Source organism: Artibeus jamaicensis, unplaced genomic scaffold (genome assembly GCF_021234435.1).
Source record: "Artibeus jamaicensis isolate MK-2021 breed Jamaican fruit bat unplaced genomic scaffold, CSHL_Jam_final contig_384, whole genome shotgun sequence".
Classification (NCBI taxonomy): domain Eukaryota; kingdom Metazoa; phylum Chordata; class Mammalia; order Chiroptera; family Phyllostomidae; genus Artibeus; species Artibeus jamaicensis.
In genome coordinates, this window is record NW_026521810.1 from 13194143 (window position 1) to 13212994 (window position 18852).

The 18852-nt window shown below is 51.8% G+C and overlaps 1 protein-coding gene and 1 non-coding gene across 2 annotated transcripts; one reads left to right on the forward strand and one right to left on the reverse strand.

Moving 5' to 3' along the window:
• Positions 1-1500: 1500 nt before the first annotated feature.
• Positions 1501-17596, forward strand: CD8B (CD8 subunit beta). Its single transcript, XM_037125599.2, has 6 exons — positions 1501-1607; positions 4716-5075; positions 8733-8825; positions 12971-13060; positions 14658-14694; positions 16873-17596. The coding sequence occupies exons 1-6, from the start codon at positions 1562-1564 to the stop codon at positions 16883-16885; spliced, it is 639 nt and encodes a 212-aa protein (XP_036981494.2). The 5' UTR covers positions 1501-1561; the 3' UTR covers positions 16886-17596.
• On the reverse strand, positions 15978-16112 carry LOC119034513 (small nucleolar RNA SNORA21). The gene has a single exon (XR_005079578.2). It is a non-coding gene; the product is annotated as a small nucleolar RNA SNORA21 (small nucleolar RNA).
• Positions 17597-18852: the final 1256 nt, after the last annotated feature.

Consider the following 18852-nt stretch of genomic DNA (forward strand, 5'->3'; position numbering starts at 1 on the left):
GTGCAAAGGTGGTATTATAGAATTGTACACCTGAAACCTATATATTGGTTTTATTAACCAGTGTCACCCCAATATGTTTGACAAAAAAGAAAAAATAAAATGGTTGATTTTGTGTTATGTAATATCATTTTGATTAAAAAGAAAGCTCACTAGCACCTGGTCTCTGCAGAGCTCTGCTCCCGGTCTGTGGTCAGGCCGCTAGCGGCTCCTGGTACAAGGAAAATGTCATGGGAGACTCTGGCCTTTGCCTGGGCTGGAGGAGCAGCGCGGATTCAGGACACAGTGCTCCCTCTCCTTTAGTGACTGATTTCTCTGCACCTAACTCCACAGTGTTGGTCACCAGCGATGGACAAAGGGGCTGAGGCAGAACGAGGTGCAAAGGAAATTGGCTTTGGACACTGACGTGGACAAGTACCCCTGGGACACTGTCTGCTTTAGGCATCCAGGGACACACCGTCCCCTCTTTGACAAACTCCTAGCTGTTAGGGTGACTCGTGGGGCCTGCATATTTAGGTCCTTTTCGATATTGTGATCTCCTCTCACAGCCACCCCTCCCCAGGCTGCCTCACCCCTGCAGGCCCTCACACAGCCCGCAGTCCTCCTTAGAACGCCCTCCCCCACTCCCCAGGGCCTTCCTCTGTAATCCCCACTGGACCTGGAAGACTCCCCGGGCCAGTGTCCCTGACAGGGCTGGGTGACACTGCCCACAGACAGAGCAGCCGACAGGCAGAGCAGGAAAGCAGGGCGCGCGCGCGCGCGCGCGCGCACACACACACACACACACACTCACTCAGCCGCAAGGTTGGCGTCTTTGTTCATCTGCCGATTTCTCGTTCAGTGCTATTACAACTGTAATTGCACCTGTGGGGACAGTAGGGGAGCCCTAGAATCTTCTCAGCTCTTCCGGGCTATGAAGACCTAGGTCTGGTTTCAACGACCCCCTCGGGCAGCGTTGGGGTTCCCCCTCCGGGGCCCGAGCTTACTGTCCTCAAGCTTCACACTGTGCTTGGGTCACCTTAGTTAACTTCACAAGTGCTTGCCCTTGAGGGCAGGGCCTGGGTCTTGGTGACCTCAGGCCCTGCTGAGCTGGGGGAACCCAGGAGCCTCGCAAATAACTACTCGAAAAAAAAAAAAAAAAGAAGTGCGCTGAGTTAGGGTCCAGCTCCACCACTCACTCGTGGGACTTTGAATACCCTGACCCCTCTGAGCCTCCGGTGCCTTAACTGTCACATGGAGTCACGACCCTGTTTTGACCACCTCCCAGGGCAGGAAGCGATCACACACGTGCAAGTGCTCAGCCCAGGACAGCAGTGTCACCTCCTTGCCTGAAAGCAGGGGGTCCTAGTGCGCTTCTTAAAAACGGAGCCAAGATCTTTGAAATCCGGGAAGGATGAGGGTGGAGACCTTACCAACCTCACCCCAGACTCCGCCCCAGACCCCGCCCCCTCCCTGTAACCTGCTCCCCTCCCTCCGCTGCCCCGCCCGGTCCGCTCCCCGCCCCCCTCACCCCTGCAGGACAGTCTCAGCCGAGCCCTCTGGGTCCGGGTGTTGAGGCGTCGAGATGCGGCTGTGGCTCTGCCTGCTCCTCGCTGCCGCGCAGGTGGCAGGTACGGGGGGCGGGGGGAGGGGGGTTTGGCTGGCAGCGCTCGGGGGCCGGGTGGGTGGTCTGAGTGGTGGAGCTTCGCAAGGCTGTTCGGGTAGGGGGCTGAGGGGCTCCTGGGCTCCCGGAGGCAGGCGGTGCGGCAGAGACAGCCCCTGAGGGTGGAGAGGAAAGTCCTCCAAGGAGCTCAGTATCTCGGGGGTCTGGGGAGCAGGACTGTGGCCACCTCTGCCCAAAAGCCTGGAGCTGGGAGACGAGGAGGCAGACGGGAGGGAAGGAGATAGGAAGGAAGAATAGAGAAAGAGGGAGGAGGTCTGGAGAGGAAGGAAAAATGCCCTCGCTCCAAGACAAGGCAAGATGTGTTCCCAGGAAGGTGCCAGAGGCCCAGTCCTGGTTTGGGTTGTCCCGCACTTGGCCCAGAGTTCTGTAGACACATTTTTATTACTTCCGCGCAAGTTTTCTCAGTACAATTTGTCAAATACCAGGCTGGTGCCAGTTCTCAGGTAACTATGGTGGGGTGTTCCCGCAGGCCGAGTTTCCCTGTTTCCCCAATGTTCCCTGAGGTTGGGTGCGCGTTGTGTGACTTCGGCAACAAGTAGCCAGTGGCTCCCAGCGATAGTCCAGGCTGCCCCTCTGACCAAGGCCAATCAGACCACCTCTTAGAGAAGTCCCTCCGCCTCCCAAAATACCTACTAACCGGGGCTTGGTTTGCTCTCTTGCCCAAAAGCCCCAAGCTGGACACCCCAGGAGGGGTGCCACACCTCGGCAACCCAGTGAGCTCAAGAACATCTGAAGTAAAAGCTGATCCGGGCCATTCAAAGCTACTAACATTATTGCTGATCACTTCAGAAACAGCAGGTCCCTCCCTCTGGGAACAGAGTCATCTAGCTTACTGATAGAATGAAATGAACCAAATGAGACCACACGTGTGACAAGACCTGGCTAGGTGTCTGGCACATAGACAGGGTTGGGCCTCGGCTGGACAGATAGTTCCCAGGGGCTGAAAAACAAGTGGTCACCAGAGAGAGACCAGGGAGTGTCTCGGCAGGAAGTCTTCATGTCATGATGAAGGAAGCGCCCCTTCCGACCTCTTTACCATGGAGGACTCACTTATGGGCTTTCTTAGAAGGTCTTTGAGAATCTGTGTATTTGTGGCCCCACTATGTGCGCAGAACCACAGGTTCCCTCAGTTCAGGGAGGGCCTCAAACTCAGGTTCTGGAGTTGCAGACCTGGCTTTGAATCTGAATCCACCCCACACAGGCTGTGCGACTCAGCGTGTCTTTAACCTTCCAGAGCCTCCATTTCCTCATCTTTAAAGTGGATGTGAAACAGGGTTTGGTGTGGATTAAATGAGATAGTACATGTACCATGTTTGGCAGGTTCAACAAATACTGGCATTTTCAATTCTTATCTCCCCCAAAAGGTCAGTGACCCAAAACAGTAAAGAACCACTACTCTGCTGAACGAGGCAGTATGGTATTTGGAGGGAAAAGCAAAGGCCCAGCAGCCACTTGGGCCCCAGGTGCCATTTCATTCTTGATATAAGCGGAAACCTGGAGTGATGAGAGTGGAGTGAAAAAGTTTAAGTTTACTTCATCAGTGTTAGAAAAGGCTGCTCTGGAGCCTGAGAACAAGCGTAGGCAGGATTGTGGGCACGGGCCATTGCCTCAGTAAGGCAGCCCCTCCTGGGTGTGTGTGTGCATGCACACACACACACACACACACACACACACACACACACCATTCTCTGGCCTCTCCTGCTCAGCCAGGTCTGTGTCCGCTGATCCTGGGTCTCTGCTGTAGCCTGCGCTCTCCCTCCACCCCACAGCTGAAATGAAAGGCTTGCTGAGTCAGATTCAGTTTGTTGGACTCTGTGGCAAAAAAATCCATCTCTTAAAATTTCTCCTTAAGATTTCATTTCCTGCCAGTAACAGCCCCTGATATGTGAGACACATGAACCATGGTCTGCCCATATACAGTGCTTCACAGTTTGCTTTCCTGGACGTGCTGGCCCTCAGAGGCAGTCAGATCAATGGCCTCAAACCACCCTCTTTTCCAACAGAAGAGGGACCATGACTCGCCTTAGGTTCCACAACTGGCGAGGCGCAGAGTTTGGGTGCAAGGCCAGGTCCCTGAGCTCTGCTCCAGTTTTCCGTGAACAGCCTCCTATGGGCAGTGCTTCCCGTCTGAGACTAAAAATGAGCTCCCAGCCCTGCTTCTGGGGTGTCTGTCCTCCCACTCAGGAATGGGGTCCAGTGACCCATCAACTGCTGGGTTGGGGAGTGGTGGTCATTAATTGTGCCTACCCAGGGGCAGTGAGGGTCCAGAAACTGTGGCTGGCCAGCCCAGCCCTGTGCTCTGCCTGGGATTCTGACTTCCTCTCCCCCCAGTGTGCCCTGGGTCTCCTTCAGCTGCTCGGAGCCTGCTGAGGGTCTATGTGGAGAGCTGCAGCAGGGCAAGGTGAAAGGCTTTGACTTCAGACTTTGAATCTTTGAGTTTGAATCCCAAGTCACTTACTAGCTGTAAGTGGGATTTTTTAAAGATTTTATTTATTTATCTTTAGAGGGGAAGGAGAGAGGGAGAGAAATATCAATGTATGGTTGCCTCTTGTGTGTCCTTTGCTGGGAACTGGCCTGCAACCCAGGCATGTGCCCTGACTGGGAATCAAACTGAGATCCTCTGGTTCACAGGCCCATGCTCAATCCACTGAGCTACACCAGCCAGGGCCGTAAGTGAGATTTTTGAACAAGTAACTTCATGCCTCAGTTTCCTCATCTGTGTAATGGAGATAAAAATCCCCAAGTGAGTTGAGTCTTGATTGAGATAATTATGCAAAGAGCCACGCTTGTAAGCATGCAGTCAACAAATGGCAGCTCCCCCATTGTAAAGCTGGCAGAGTAAACCCCAGCCTTGCAGACAATCTCCTGGGAGGTGGGGTGCTCGTGCTCTTGAGTGCAGGACCACAAGGCACATGTACAACAGCCTTTGGACCCTGCAACTGGGCAGGTTCTTCCATGGCTTTTCCTTTGCTACTCAAGTCAGGGTGGCTCTGAGGCTCCGCCGCGGTGGCCAGGAAACCGTGCTGATGGCTGGTGCTCCTTCTGCTTCTCGTAGCTCTCCACAGCCCCATGGTGTACCAGCAGAGCCCTCTGTTCGAAGTGGCTCAGAACAACACACAGGTGGACATAGCCTGTGAAGTCAAATCCTCCCCTGCTAACACGCGCATCTACTGGCTGAGGCGGCTCCAGGCCCCGAGCACGAACAGTCACTACGAGTTTCTAGCCATCTGGAATCCTACAGAACAGCCTGTGTACGGCAAGAATGTGGGGCCGGAGGAGCTGACTGTGAAACAGACGTCAACCCAGACCATTCTCAGTCTCAAAAGTGTGAAGCCTGCAGACAGTGGGGTCTACTTCTGCATGACCATCGGGACCCCTGAGCTGACCTTCGGGAAGGGAACTCAGCTGACTGTGGGTAAGATCCTGGTTCGGTGTTATCGATAGCGTGGAGCACCTACCTTTTGCCGAGCATGTCTCAGACATGGGGGCCACCCCCACTCTCGGCGAGCCCAACTCCACAGCAGGGGCCAACGGCCGTGAGCAGTCACTACAGCTAACAGTAACAGAAAGCATACTCTGAGACTCACCCAGGGCCAAGCACATGCAAATGTTTTACATAGTTCTCTCACTCAGTGCTGCCAACCGTCCTGGGAGGTAGGTACTGTTATAATTCCCCCTGTAAATGAGATGCTTAGAAGCACCACTGTTTCTTATGGGGACAGAACAGCACTGTCTTTCAGCCACATCGGGCCCACCTGAGACTGTGGCTGGGTTGGGCTGAGTCCCCAGACCTGATGATGGTCTCAGAAATCCCCTGTGTGGGCCCACAGGGCCAGTGAGGGGCAGGTGCCTCACATTCTGCATGTGAGCCTATGGCTCAAACCCCTACCCAGAGTTGCAGAGAATGAGGAGACTGGACCCCAAGACCAGCTGCAAATCCTGTTGCAAATTCATTGTGTGCCTTTGGCCGGTCTCCTCAATGGGCCTCAGTTTTCTCATCTGTGTCAAGGGGTTGCTGATGGCCCCTAAGACCCTCTTGGGTCCTTCAAAGCTGCAGTTCCTTATGAGTGAAGTCAGCACATCCAGGAGAATTCCACTGTGAGCCACAGATGTAATTTAAAATGTTCTGTCAGCCATGTTAAAAAAAGTAAAAAGAAACACATGAGATTCATTTAAATAATACATTTTATTTCACCCAACTTATCAACAGTATCATTTTAAAGTATAATCACGATGAAATCATTACTGAAATATTTTATATTACCCTTTTATACTAAGCACTGCACGTGTTTCCCATGAAGGACACAGCTCGGGCCAGGCTGGCTGTGTCCCACATGCTCAGTAGCACGTGTGGCGAGTGGCTGCTGTACTGAACAGTGAGGATTGAAAGGATCAAAGGTGCAAAGGAATCAGGGGCAGAAATTCCCAGAGGCCCACGTCTGACTTCTGCCCCTTCCCCAGTTAGCCCGGGCTGGGGCGACCCCCTGAACGCCTCCCACCATCCTGCTTCCCCCTTGCCTGGGCCCACCTCACACTGGGGGCGCTGAGAGTGTCAGGGGGCTGCCGAGGAATTAGACCACTCAGCCTGAGGTCTGCAGCAGGCTTCGGGGTTTGTTCACTGATTCCTGTATTGAAAATTGGGTTATGGTTGTCAGAGGGTGTGGGTTTGGCTTTGGTTTGTTGTTTTTGTCTCTGTAAGTCCCACATCTTTTCCACTCATGAGATTTCAGGGTCTGAGAAAGGTGGATGGTGAAAGAGCACAGCTGGTTTTCAGAAGCTCCCCCACCTCCACCCACTCACTCTTGGTTTTGACATTTCCAAAGCCCCCCGCAGCCCCGCTCCAGGAGTGGCAGTGCACCCCCAAAGCATGTGCTTGCAACTGCATCATCTCCCCAGGGGAGGGGGTCCAGCACCAGAGCCCCCCTTGCCAGAAAGTCAGTGCACTTTGAAGGAAGAAGCGGATGGTAAAGAAAGCCTTCGGGAAAGACAGCCTTTTTCAGGCCCCTTAAGCACACACCATGGGTCCCAACCCTTTCAAAGAGGAGAGAAGGGGGAAGATTTGACCTGGGTGGGGAGTGTCAGGAGGAATCAAGGGGATCTGGCTCTGGGCAAGAAGAAATTAGAATGGAACAAGGCTGTCCGCAGGCCCCATCGGACCCCGAACACCGTGCCCAGCCAAAGTACTCAGGTCCTACAGAGCTGGGCCCCTGCAGGCTCACCACTGACCTGCGCAGAGGCCTCTGGTCCTCCTCATGCATGAAGCAAGGGAATGAACGCTTCTGGGGCTTTGAGGATGAAGGGGACGACAGAGCGCTGTGGCACCCTCGCAGGGGGCCAGGCTCCTTGGCACTCTCAGAGCACGAGAGCCCCTGGTGTGTTTCCTTTCACACCGGCTCCCCCCCCCCCACTCTGGTGGCCAGGGCCAAGGGTCCACCTAATGTGCTCACTTTTTTGTGAAAGAGCATTTGCCCCAAGGCCATGTGGCACAGTGAGAGCCCAGAAGCAGGGTCTTTTGACTCAGGTCCGGGCTCTACTGTTTACTGTCTCTCACACTTTGGGCAAGTTATTTCAGTGCTCCGTGCCTAGGTTTCCTCGGGCGTGACGTGGGGACACTGGTGCCTGTCCCCAAAGCTGCTGGGCTCAGTAAACTCCAGCTGAAGTGCTCGGCACTGCCACTCGCTCATGACAGAAGCTGAGTGAGTGTTAATTCTGGTTAGTTGGCTCTTCTCAAAGCTTTGTAGAGCACAGCATGTTATCTCCACTCTCCAGAGGTGGCACGGGGTGCTGAGGGTCCCAAATGTCCACTTTTTATATGGAAGAAGCCAGCCCCAAAGTGACCAGTTTGTTGGCTGCCCTTCCCTGGCTTCTTAACTCTAGAGTTTAAGTTCAAGGTTTCACCCTATTCCCTTTCCTATTATTTTACAGAAAGTCATTTCAGTAACACGTCTTTCCTCAACTCACAAAGGCCAAGGTCGGATACAGGGGCACCCAGTGCTAATACGGTCCTGAGGCGCCTCAGGGCCTGAAGTGTCTCCCTTTGCTCTGTGTACTGGATCCCCTGTTTTATCCCAGCGCTTCAGCGTGTGACACCAAATTAGAGCACAAACAGAGCAGTGACCCACCCAGGATTCAGGAGAGGGGTTTGGGGTCCCCGCCTGGCACTTTCCATGAGGGCCTCCGAGGCCAGCTGCTCCCCCTAATTTTGCTGGCACCCACCTTTGAAATTAAAGTTGAGATTAGACTGAAGATCCCTCTGGCTCTGACTGTATATGATTTTTAAAGACACCAGAGAAGGAAAGAAAATCCCAATATATACAACCTTCATGGTGCTTTGAAAAATTTATTGATTGATTTTAGAGAGATAGGGAAGGGGAGAGAGAGAGAGAAACATGGATTTGTTGTTCCACTGATTCATGCAGTCATTGGTTGATTCTTGTATGTGCCCTGACTGGGGATCGAACCACACCCTTGGCCTTCTGGGATGACACTCCAGCCAACTGAGCTGCTGGGCCTGGGCCACCTGCATGGTACCACACCTGCAGGAAAGGCGCCCCACCTCCCTTCCATGAGCGATCTGCACTCACCTAGGGGTTGGCAGGGCTCAGGGACGCGGGCTTCAGCCAGGCAGAGCATCGTCTGCTGTGCACTTTGCTGGGCACACCATCCCCATTTAGTTCTCACTTCAGCCCCAAGAAGGGGGCAAAGACCATTTCTATTTCGGTAGATGGGAAAACTGAGGTACAGAAAAGTGATAGGACTTGCCCCAAGTTACACACTGGTGAATGGCTAATCAGGGGTGCTGGGCTCGGTTCAGGTCTGTGTAGTTCCAGAACCCCAACCCCCCCCCCCCGACTCCAAGCTGAGCCCCGTCCACAGGCCCACACACAGATCTGAGAGTTGGGGAAGCCGTTCAAAGGTTTTATTGTTCTGTGACCCCGAGGCTCTGGAGCAGCCCAGGCAGTGGTCATAAGGACTTCAGTACCTGGAGGTAGGAAGCGCAGTGTTAAATTTTATCTCTACGTCTGCCTGCTGTTGGCCTGGCTAAGATATGGGTCTTGCTTGTTTTCTGTAGTTGACGTCCTTCCCACCACTGCCCAGCCCACCAAGAAGACCACCCCTAAGAAGAGAAAGTGCCGATCATTCCCGACCCCGGTGACTCAGAAGGGTGAGTTTCCCCCACACCCCTAGATCCTCAGAAGCGCAGCAGGCACAGTCACTCCCTTTCTTCCTTCCTTCTTTCCTCCCTTAAGCTCTTCCCAAGCACACACCCTTGAACCTGTCCCCCTGGCCCTGAGCTGGGGTCAGAGGGAGGCTGTGCTGTCCTTCAGCAGCTCACGGTCTAGTGGGGGACACACTCACCAGTCATCACAGGACAAAACTTAGTGAGAGATGAGTCCACCCAAAACTTCCACACCCTTTCCCAGCATCATTATTCATAGTAGAGTCCAAAAGTAGAGGCAAATCCAATGGACAACAAAATGTGGAATATCCATGCCACGGAACACGACTTGGTCATAATCGAGAATGAATTGCTAATACATGCTGCAACATGAATGAACCTTAAAAATAGTACGCAGTGGAAGAAGCTAGTTACAAAAGACCAGATATGATATGATATGATATATGATATATGATATGATATGATATGATATATGATAATGATGATATGCTATGCTACGGACATTGATGTGAAAAGTCCAGAATATGATATTCCATAGAGACAGAAAGTAGATTCGTGGTTGCCCTAAGGCCAAGCAGTGGGGGGGGAATGAGGCGTGACTGCCAATCGGTACAGAATTTCTTTGGGGGGAAGGATAAAAATGTTCTAAAATCAGATTGTGGTGCTGGTTGCAATTTCTATGAATTTACAAAAAAAATGTGAAATTATACATTTGAAACGGGTGAACTTTACAATATGTAAATTATATCTCAATAAAGGTCTTAACTAACAAAGAGTCCAACCCAAAGGACCAGAACTTTAAACCCTCCCACTCTGATGCCTAACACACGGTATGTGCTCACTGTGTGTGTTAATGGGGGAGCTCGCTGCTCCTCCCGTGGGCACCGGACACTGCAGCTACAGCGCACACACACACACACACACACACACACACACACACATACACACGCACCCGCTTCTTGAATCCATAAACCAAATATGTTTTTAGAAAAATACTGACCTCTGTCCCCAAAAGTTGGTGGCAGCAAACAGAAAGTACCGTCTGCTCCAACCCATAGAACAAACCACACCGGGCTGCCTCGTGCTCCTGGGGCTGCTGTGTCTTAAATAGATGTAAAGTCCCAGGAAGAGTCCAGGGGACGGGAGGGGGAAGCTGCCCCATTAGGTCACTGTAAAAAGAACATCAGAATCTGTGTGCAGAGGGCAGTGTCTCAGGGAACACAAAGGTGGAGACAGAGTGACCTCATTTTACCAGTTGATGCCCCAGGACTTCGCCTAAAGGATTTCAAGCAGAGAATCTCAAAAAAGGAAGAAAGGGAAAATACAGGAGGGCCAGGAGGGCCATAAGGAGGGGCACGACAAACACAGCCCCAGGCGTCGGAGCCTTGATCCGTCCAGCCTTAAATTCTAGATGAAATCCGATCTGCTCGTCCTTATGTAAGGATAGCTGAATGATAGTGAATTCAGTAACACTTCTATAAGTGATGGATGGAAAGTCTTCTCATTTCTTGCCTCATTTCTAATATTAATCTTCAGTAAAATCCTGGGGCAAAATGTAAATCCAATGTTGGTAGGCTCCTTAAAATAAACAGACAGCTAAGTGGTGTGGAGGGGGTGGTAGGTGGTGGTTGCATTTGGGGTGGGGGCCATGGGGCAGTGTAACGTGGTCAGTCGGCCAGGCCTCGGTTATAATCCGTGTCTACCACTGCCTATACCGTGTGACCTTAGGCAAGTGATTCAGCCTGTCTGAGCCTTAGTTTCCTCATCTGTAAAATGGGGGCATTTGCCTGCCTAAAGGGAAGGAGGATTAAATGAGATGCTATCCACAAGGCATTCAGCTGGGCGGGACACCTAGACGGTGCTACAGCTTATGATCATATTGTAAATCATGTGTAAAACCCTCACGGCAATCACAGCAGGCACCTTCTCCCCAAGGCTCAGGCTGCCCTTGGAGAGACACTGAGAAGTCCCGGGGGATAGTTTCTAAACCACTGTCACAGGAGAAATGTGGCGAGATTCAGACCTCAGGAGACCCCAGTGAGGACAAGCAAGCCTAGCTGCACGTGCACAGGCACGGTTCTGGCCACAGCTCCCTGCCCAGGCAGGCTTCAGCGGGTCTGCTAGAAGCAATGGCTTCTCCTGGCTGCACTGTGGACCGGGGCTGCACTGCCGGCCCCAGCTCAGCCACGTGCACCTTCAGGAAGCCACCCTTCCTCAGAAGGGGCCCTTCCCGCCCCGCGCGACCCTGCGACCTTCACCCACTTCTGTTACTTTTCTTAAAATTACCACTTTATTGAGGAATAATTTGCATAAAATTCACCATTTTGGGCATGTCACTGATTGTCAGCACCTTTACTAAGTTATGCAACCATCTCTACAATCTAGTTTTAAAACATTGCCATTAGCCCCAAAAGATACTTTGAACTTGTTTACAGTTAGTTTCTCTTCCCACCCCAGCCCCTGGCAACCTCTAACCTACTTTAGATTTTCTGTCTCTATACTGTAGATTTTCTGTATCTATAGATTTTCTGTCTGTAGCTTTGCCTCTTCTGGACATTTCATATACACAGAGTCATACATACAAAATGCGGACTTCTCGTGCCTGGCTTCTTCTACCTGGCATCACGTGTTTGAGAGAACACAGAGGAGGTGAGAGGGGGGCAGATAGAAACCCTTGCATCTCAGAGGTGGGAAGGACTTTCAAGGACCTCTCTGCGGCCTCCCACCCAGTGCAGGGATCTCCCCCACACGTGGCGCCATCGGCCTTGGTGAAGGCGGCTGCCTCCCATGGCGGGGTACACTCGCTCCCTCCCTGCCTCTCATGCCCCCAGGCTGGGGGGGGGGGCCAGCAGGGGCTTTTGAGCATGGAGGATCTAGATTTATATTCTGGCCCTGCCTTTTGAGAAAAACCAGAACCTTGGTTTTTCTGAACTATAAAATGACAGAATAAAAATGATAGTAACACCCTCCTTTCTCTCAAGATGGAATTTTCGCAGTTAGTGTTATCCTTGGCACATAATAGGTATTCAGTGAAAATTCAAATCTAAACTCTAATTTTTTCCACCTGTGACCCCTTGCCTTTTTCCCCCATGAGTCTGCCCGTCAGCTACTCACAGGCACCAACTGTAGAGGCACCAGGTGTGTCAAACAAGGATTTGGGGCATCAATGATGGACGTTCTGCTGTCTAAGTAGCCCACAAAATGGGCAAAGGAGCAAATAGGCAACTCATAGGAGAAAAAGAAGTGGCCAATATATGGAAACCTCTGGGGCTGACAAGTAATCAAGGAATTGAAGTAAAATATTTTTCACCCACTGGACTGACAAAACCCCAAACCTTTGATAACATACATCAAGTGCCAACAGGGTGCGCAGCTGGAAATTGGAGGTGGAATCAGTGCAGCCCGTGTGCAAGGCATTTGACAGGGTCTATCAGAGCTTCAAGTGGACACACCCTACGGTTTATCAGGTCCTGTCTCAGTGTCTGCATCAGGCAGGCTCCCACCTAAGAAGAAACATACTGGGATGTTCTCTGCAGTCGTTTATAAAACGCAGGAAACAAACAGAATTGCCCACTGATGGCAAAATGATCCACAGTACATCCATAGTCAAATGTTGCTCTGCTAAAACAGAATGTTCGAGTAACAAATCCAGTGATTGCAAGACAATGTGTAGGATGCGACCCTCTGTTTTTAAAAGACCGCATGTGCCTGTGCAAACTGCGTACGTGAAGATGCCAAGGGAAAGGCACCAAATTGGCAATGGCATTTGTCGCTGTGAAGGAGTGAGGGTGTCAAGGGACGCTCATACCCTTGAACCTTTTACAGTGAAAATATATTTAGCTATTTTTTAATGAAATTAAAGTAAAAAATTTTAAAAATAAATGCCCCAAACCCCATAATCAGTTGTTAAAATGGTCTGATTCCCTTGAATATAAATAGATCTTAAATTTTAATTTGGATGTGGGGCATGACATTTTATATATAAAATTATACATGAAATTATAAAGGGGCTAGAGAAAAGACTAGAAGAAGATATGCAGACAGCGGTGTCCTCTGGGAGGTGGGCTTTTAGTTGATTTTCCCCACTGTGTGTTGATCTGCGTGTCTCAGATGTTCTGTGTGTCTCCCAGGCCCGCCCTGTGGCCCCCTGACCCTCGGCCTGCTGGTGACTGGTGCTGCGATTCTGCTGGTGTCCTTGGCTGTGTCCATTCGCCTCTACTGTAAGTGGTCCCCTCTTGGGCCATCATGGCTACCCCTTTTTTTGCTGTCAGGGGTGTCCATGAGGGTCCCTTCTTCTCTAGGGACCCTCATGGGGGGTCTGAGCCTGACCCCAGGGTGTTTCCAGCAGTGATTCTCACCTGAGGCCACGTGCAGGGGTCAGAGACCCCCCGTCTCTGGAGACAGACAAATCTGGGTCTGAATCTAACCCCACTGCTCCCCGATTTGGTGGCCTCGGGTGTGTGTCCTGGCCTCTCTGAGCCTCCCAGGGGTGCTGGGGCGGGGGCAAGGACACATACCTCCCAGAGTGGCCATCCGTACAGTCCTGCCCCAGGTGCCCAGCTAGAGCCCGTGCTTAGTGAGCAGGAACTTCTGCGGGCGGGCGGGTTGGAAGCCGTGCATGGGGCAGATTGAAGTGGGGTCTAGGCTATGTTCCCAGAAGCCAGAAACCCCCTCCCCTCTGTGAGGCTGAAGGAAACCCAGAGACGGCTGCTGCTCTCCACCACGGTGGAGAGAGAGTCATACCCTACACGCCCTCCTCCCCCCGCTGCAGGGGAGGCTGGCACAGCTGCCGCAGAGCCCAGCGCCCCAGGCTCACCTGTGCCTCCCTGACCAATTCACTCAACCTTTCTGGGCTTCAGTAAATGGGAGGGGGTGGCCACGCAGGGCTACGGACCAGACCAGAGCCTCTTTTATAGGTCTCCTTTGGCCAGGCGATGACACTTCCGGACCCTCTCCCTAGACAGAAGTGTCAGGGGCACATCTGTGCGTGCAGCTGCCTCCCACCAAGGAGCCCATTTACGCCATTCTAAGAGCTCCATAGAAGTTCAGTGATCTGCAAACCTTATTTAGTATAATATGTATGAAGCACACCTAATGTGCTTCAAAAATAAAACATTATAAAAGATAAGATAGACTCATATAGCCTTGCTCCTATTTCCTTCCTTTATGATAAAGAAAGTGTCAAACTCATTTTCACCGGGGTCACATCAGCCTTGTGGTTGCCTTCAAAGGGCTGAATGTAATTTAAGGACTGTATAAATGTAATTACTGCTTAACCGTTAAGCGGGAGCTCAGCGCTGCGGCCGGGTAGAAACAAGGTGCCGGCCGGATAAAGCAGGTGGAGGGCGGGATTCAGCCCCCCCCCCGGCCTCGTGTTTGCCCCCTGTGCTTCATCCCAATGGGAAACCTTGCACACCTCCCAAATGCACAGGTTCAAGAGCACCTGTCTCTACCACCTCTCATTCCTGATGTGCTGTGAAGGGCAGAATGGCACGTTTAAGGATACACAGACCGGAATAGATTAACCGAGTGTGAATTCTGGTCTTACCTCTTACCAGCTGTATAACTTTGGGCGCGTTACTCAGTAACACACTTGCTCCGTGCCTTAGTTTCCTCATGTACAAGACGGGCGTCGTAAGAGTCGTATCCCACGCCCAGGTGTGCTGGCAGCGCTAAGGGAGTTAAAACACATGAACCCAAGGCAGAGCCTGGCACCAGAGGAGTGGTCTGAGGTGCTAGCTGTCCCTCCCTCTCTTCACGCTCCTTGCTCCCTGGGCTTGGGGTCAGCTGACTTGGGCTCTTGGTTTCTTTTTCTAGGCCTACGGAGGAGAGCACGGCTTCGCTTCATGAAAAAGTAAGTGCTTGGGCCTTGGACCAGTGCCCACGCCGACGCCCTGGGTGTGGTCCTGGCTTCCTCAGCCCCTGCTGTGCTCACAGCCTCTGTTGGCAAGGAGCCAAAGCCAGACACCACCTTCAAAAAAAATCATAGACTCTGTAAGTCCATGGGGAGCTAGAGCTCAAGAAAAGAGATCACCTAAACAAACAAGATGTCTTTTGAGTACAGGAGAGTCAGCTCTCAGCTCTCCTGGAAGTAACGAGCTGCTCTTGCACACAGGGAGCAGGGCCAGAGATCCCAGAGGCTTACCTAGCCTTACCTGTTCTTTTGTTTGACTCGGTCCTGCATGACATGGGAGGGTTATTTTTACAGAGCAGTTGAAAGACTCGCTCAAAGCATTTGGAGCAGGAAAAGAGCAGAACCGGGTAAAAGCAAGAGCAAGTGGGTCCCTCCGGGGCCACTGTCCTCCCCACTGGTGTCGGATATTGTGCTGCTTGGTCCCGGCACAGGAGTCTGCTAGCTCCTGGTCCTGGCTCCCAGCGGTTAGCGAGCCCACCAGCTGACTCCCCCCCACGCAGGGCTAAGAAGACCTCATCCACTGGTCCCACTGAACTCTGTAAGCACAGGCAGAAGCCAAGGGACAGACGCCTCAAGGACTTGTGGACCCTGCTTGGGCCATGGACAGTGTTCTTGGGTTGGTTTTCCTTCCACAAACTAGAAAATGTTTCTCATCTACCCATCTCATTAATTGCAACCCTCTCCACAGAAAGTCGTTTGAAAATAAAGCAAGCCCAGGCCTCTAGATTGCAGAGGGCAGCAGGGCCTGGTGCCCAAGAGCTCTGGCTCCAGCAGGAGGCAGATCTGGGTTTGAATCCTGCCTGCCACTCACTCACCATGCGATTGTAGGCGAGTTGCTTCCCTGAACCTCTGATTCGGCATCTGCAAAATGGGACGACAACACCAAGCTCGCGGCCACCACAGCACGCGCTCATATCACTTAGGAGAGACAACTCTACAAGCCAACAACCAAAACACAAAATGCATTTTTAAATACTCTAAAATTATAATTTCCATATGAGCTCTCCATGTTATATGTTCCACATTATAATATATATCATATTTTGTACACATTGTTGCCTAAACATGCCTGCTGTATTTTATGGGCAATTTTCAGTGATAATTTTAACTGTACAATTTTCAACTCACATGCTGGATTTGGAAACTAACCCCTACCTAATAGACAGTAACTTGGGTGTATTTGTCTAAACCCAGGCCCCCAGAATGTTATTTTATTTTTTTTCCCTTGTCACACCACCAATTGAAGTGGAACAGCACGACATGCTGCCACTTCACCCAAAAGTGGTGTTTTCACTTTGCCCTTTCTTGAGGCTCAGTGGGTCATTAGCAAAAGGCCCAACGAGTGCTTTTCAAAGGCCCCCAGAATGTCCTTTTATGGAGAATGAGTCTCCCTTGGGGAACCACCTATGGTTCTGCCCCCCACTCGCCCTTTCCCTTTAACTCATTCCCCAGTGATTTGACACCGATCATGGGGACCTGAGCACAGTACCTTACACTTTGGCAAACCCGAGGGCTCTGAGGATCCAACTGAGGCAGAGAAGGAGCTGGGGGTGCTCATGGGGGAGGCCCTGAGTGCCCCTCACCTTCTGTTCACAGCTCAGCTTGCATCTGTTGCCTATGGTTACACTTTACCTGTGAGACAGCATTTGAACAAAAGGGTTTGTGGTTAAAAGAGCTTGAAAACCACCTCTGGTTTTGCTGTGATCCAGGTGTGGACAAAATAATCTGTGGGCCTCACAGATAAGCTGTTCCCAAGTCAAGGTGCGATTTGGAGCAGACACCCTCAGCCTAGCCTCTAACTGGCCTCAGAAAACCACTCTACCAGCGGGCCTCCAGCTTCTGGCCCCATGGTGTTCATTTGTGAAACGCTTGTCTTAGAAGGTACTGCAGGAAGTAACACTCTTCAAAGCCAGAGCCTTTTGAGCTGCCTTTTTTTTTTTAACTTTAAAGGTTTTTTTAATAATTAAGATGGGCCCTAAAAACATACTAACACAGAACTCCTGGCCCGGGCTACTAACGGAGTGATGCCCTGTATCCTTGTTTGCCATTTGTGTGCTGCAGAAATTCAAGAGCGTTTGTCTGAAAATAAGTGGTTTCACAACTTGCTGTTGTTTCCAGGTTTTATAAATGAGCAGAGAATACGCATTGGGTGTCCTGCTACAAAAACACGTTGGCCAGTATGAACGAGACCTAGAAAAACGAGAGAGAAGGGACACACTGAGTGAAAAGTTCACTGCCCCGCTGAAGCTGCCTGCTTTAACTCTGCAAGTTCCTTCTGTGGGCCTTGTGCGTGGGGACAACTTGGTAGTTGTCTGGAGTCTTACAAAGAAGGCTCCAGAGCCTGGACACTTCCTGTACCTTGGACACACTGAGCACTGAGTAAGAAATGCCGCCCATGGCACCACTTCCTGATCTTGTACTTGCCCTGCGCTAGGCTGGGCCTTCTGGGGTTGGCCGTCCAGCCACTGTCCAAAAGTTGTTTTGCCCTGGTAGGGCAGTGACACTGAGACCTGGGTCACAGCATAGCACTGGGCTGGCTTCCCTTTGTTCTTACCAGGCCGGGGCTGACTGTCCTCACAGAGGGCCCAGAAGCCAGACCCAGCTTGAAAAGGAAGCCTCCAGGAGGAGCTGGCCCCTCACAGTCAGCTCTGTCTCTAAGGACCACTGCTGGGGCCAGGAACTTGCGGTTTTGGGTGCAGGAGGCCACTTCTTCTCCCAGTGGGAACTTCTTGGTCCTTGGTCCTCATTTCTGCCTTCCAATGGCTTGTATATTTCTTCTTTCACTTTCTGTTCTCTTTTTATAAAAATGTCTTGGTTGTAAAAATAAAGTCCCGATTGAAAAATCAAATGGCTCTTGTGATGTAAAAGCATAAAAGCCATCTATTCAGCAAAGATGTCGATGCTTAGTTAAAAAGAAATGAGCATAAAATGTGCACGTCCTCATTTGTCCCCACAGCACATCATAGTTCGTGCTGTAGGCAAAGAGAAGGTGGAGGGGCTGGTAAGCACCCGGACACGCGGAGCCAGACAGCAGGTCCCTCAGGGGCTGAGGTCCCTGGCTCACTCCCAAGTTGCCTTCACTAGCACCTGTTCATTTCTGTCCGGGCTGGAAACCCACGGACTTCTGGCCTCAAGACCAGTGACCTTGCTCCAAAGGAAAGGTGAGAGGCACCAAGATGTCTGTCACATGTCCATTGATTTATTTTACTGTCTCTCAGCATCGATGGTCAGAGAAGAAAAAGGCAAGGAGAAAATGGAGAGGAGAGGAGAGTCAAGATGAAGACTCATGCCCTTTGAAAAGGTCCAGGGATCCTGTCTTAGGTCCCCGCCCTGGGCTTTAGCATCATAAGAGCTATTGAGCCAAAAAAGAGCCTTAGCCTGCGTTTATAGAAGCGCCATGCCCAGGTCAAATGAGAAGAGGGTCCCACCTGCTTATCCAGCCTGGCTCTGGACTGAGAGGTATGATATAAGAAGGGTATTGGCAAGCCAGATTCTGTTCAGAGGCCTCTGGCAGCCACAGAACACAAAGAAGAGACAGTGCAGCCACCTCTGTCATCTGATAGGCTTGCTGCCTGCGGGGCTGGAGGGCACAGCAGGACTAGGTGTGGTGGGCGGGAGTTAGAAGGGCACAGATGCTGGACGTGCTCAAGGGAAGCAAATGCTTTCTGCCCATCAGCTTCAAGGGCAATGGGACAGGCTGAGGGAGGGGGCGGGGGGGAAGGGCCAGGGTCACCTGGACCAGACTCTTCCAGGGATCACTTTTAAGGTGGACTCCTTGCTCAGAGACGTCCTATGTAAACCATAAGAGCCTAAGGCCCAGGCAGGCGGACCGCCCGCCCTCGGGACTCACACCCAGTCCGCAGTGAGGTAAGCACAGGCTGCAAGGGCCCTCATCTCACCGCAGGCTCTGCTCTGCAACTTAACAGTGTCTCCCCGCCGCTGTCTCTGGGAATGTGTTTAGTTCTTTGCAAGTTTGTGGAGGGGGCAAGGGTGTGGGGGCAGGGGTGGGGGTGGTGTGCTCCTCGGTGTTTACTGTGCCGCAGGCACCTGCCGAGGCAAAACAGCTCTGCTCGGCCTGCCCAGGGAACAGGCTTGCCT

What these genes read in the sequence shown, in the direction of transcription:
- CD8B (XM_037125599.2), top strand. Translation starts at nt 1,562, where the DNA reads ATGCGGCTGTGGCTCTGCCTGCTCCTCGCTGCCGCGCAGGTGGCAG. An exon ending in GACCCCGGTGACTCAGAAGG is followed by an intron (nt 8,826 to 12,970) that starts GTGAGTTTCCCC and finishes TGTGTCTCCCAG; the next exon opens with GCCCGCCCTGTGGCCCCCTG. An exon ending in TGTGTCCATTCGCCTCTACT is followed by an intron (nt 13,061 to 14,657) that starts GTAAGTGGTCCC and finishes TTCTTTTTCTAG; the next exon opens with GCCTACGGAGGAGAGCACGG.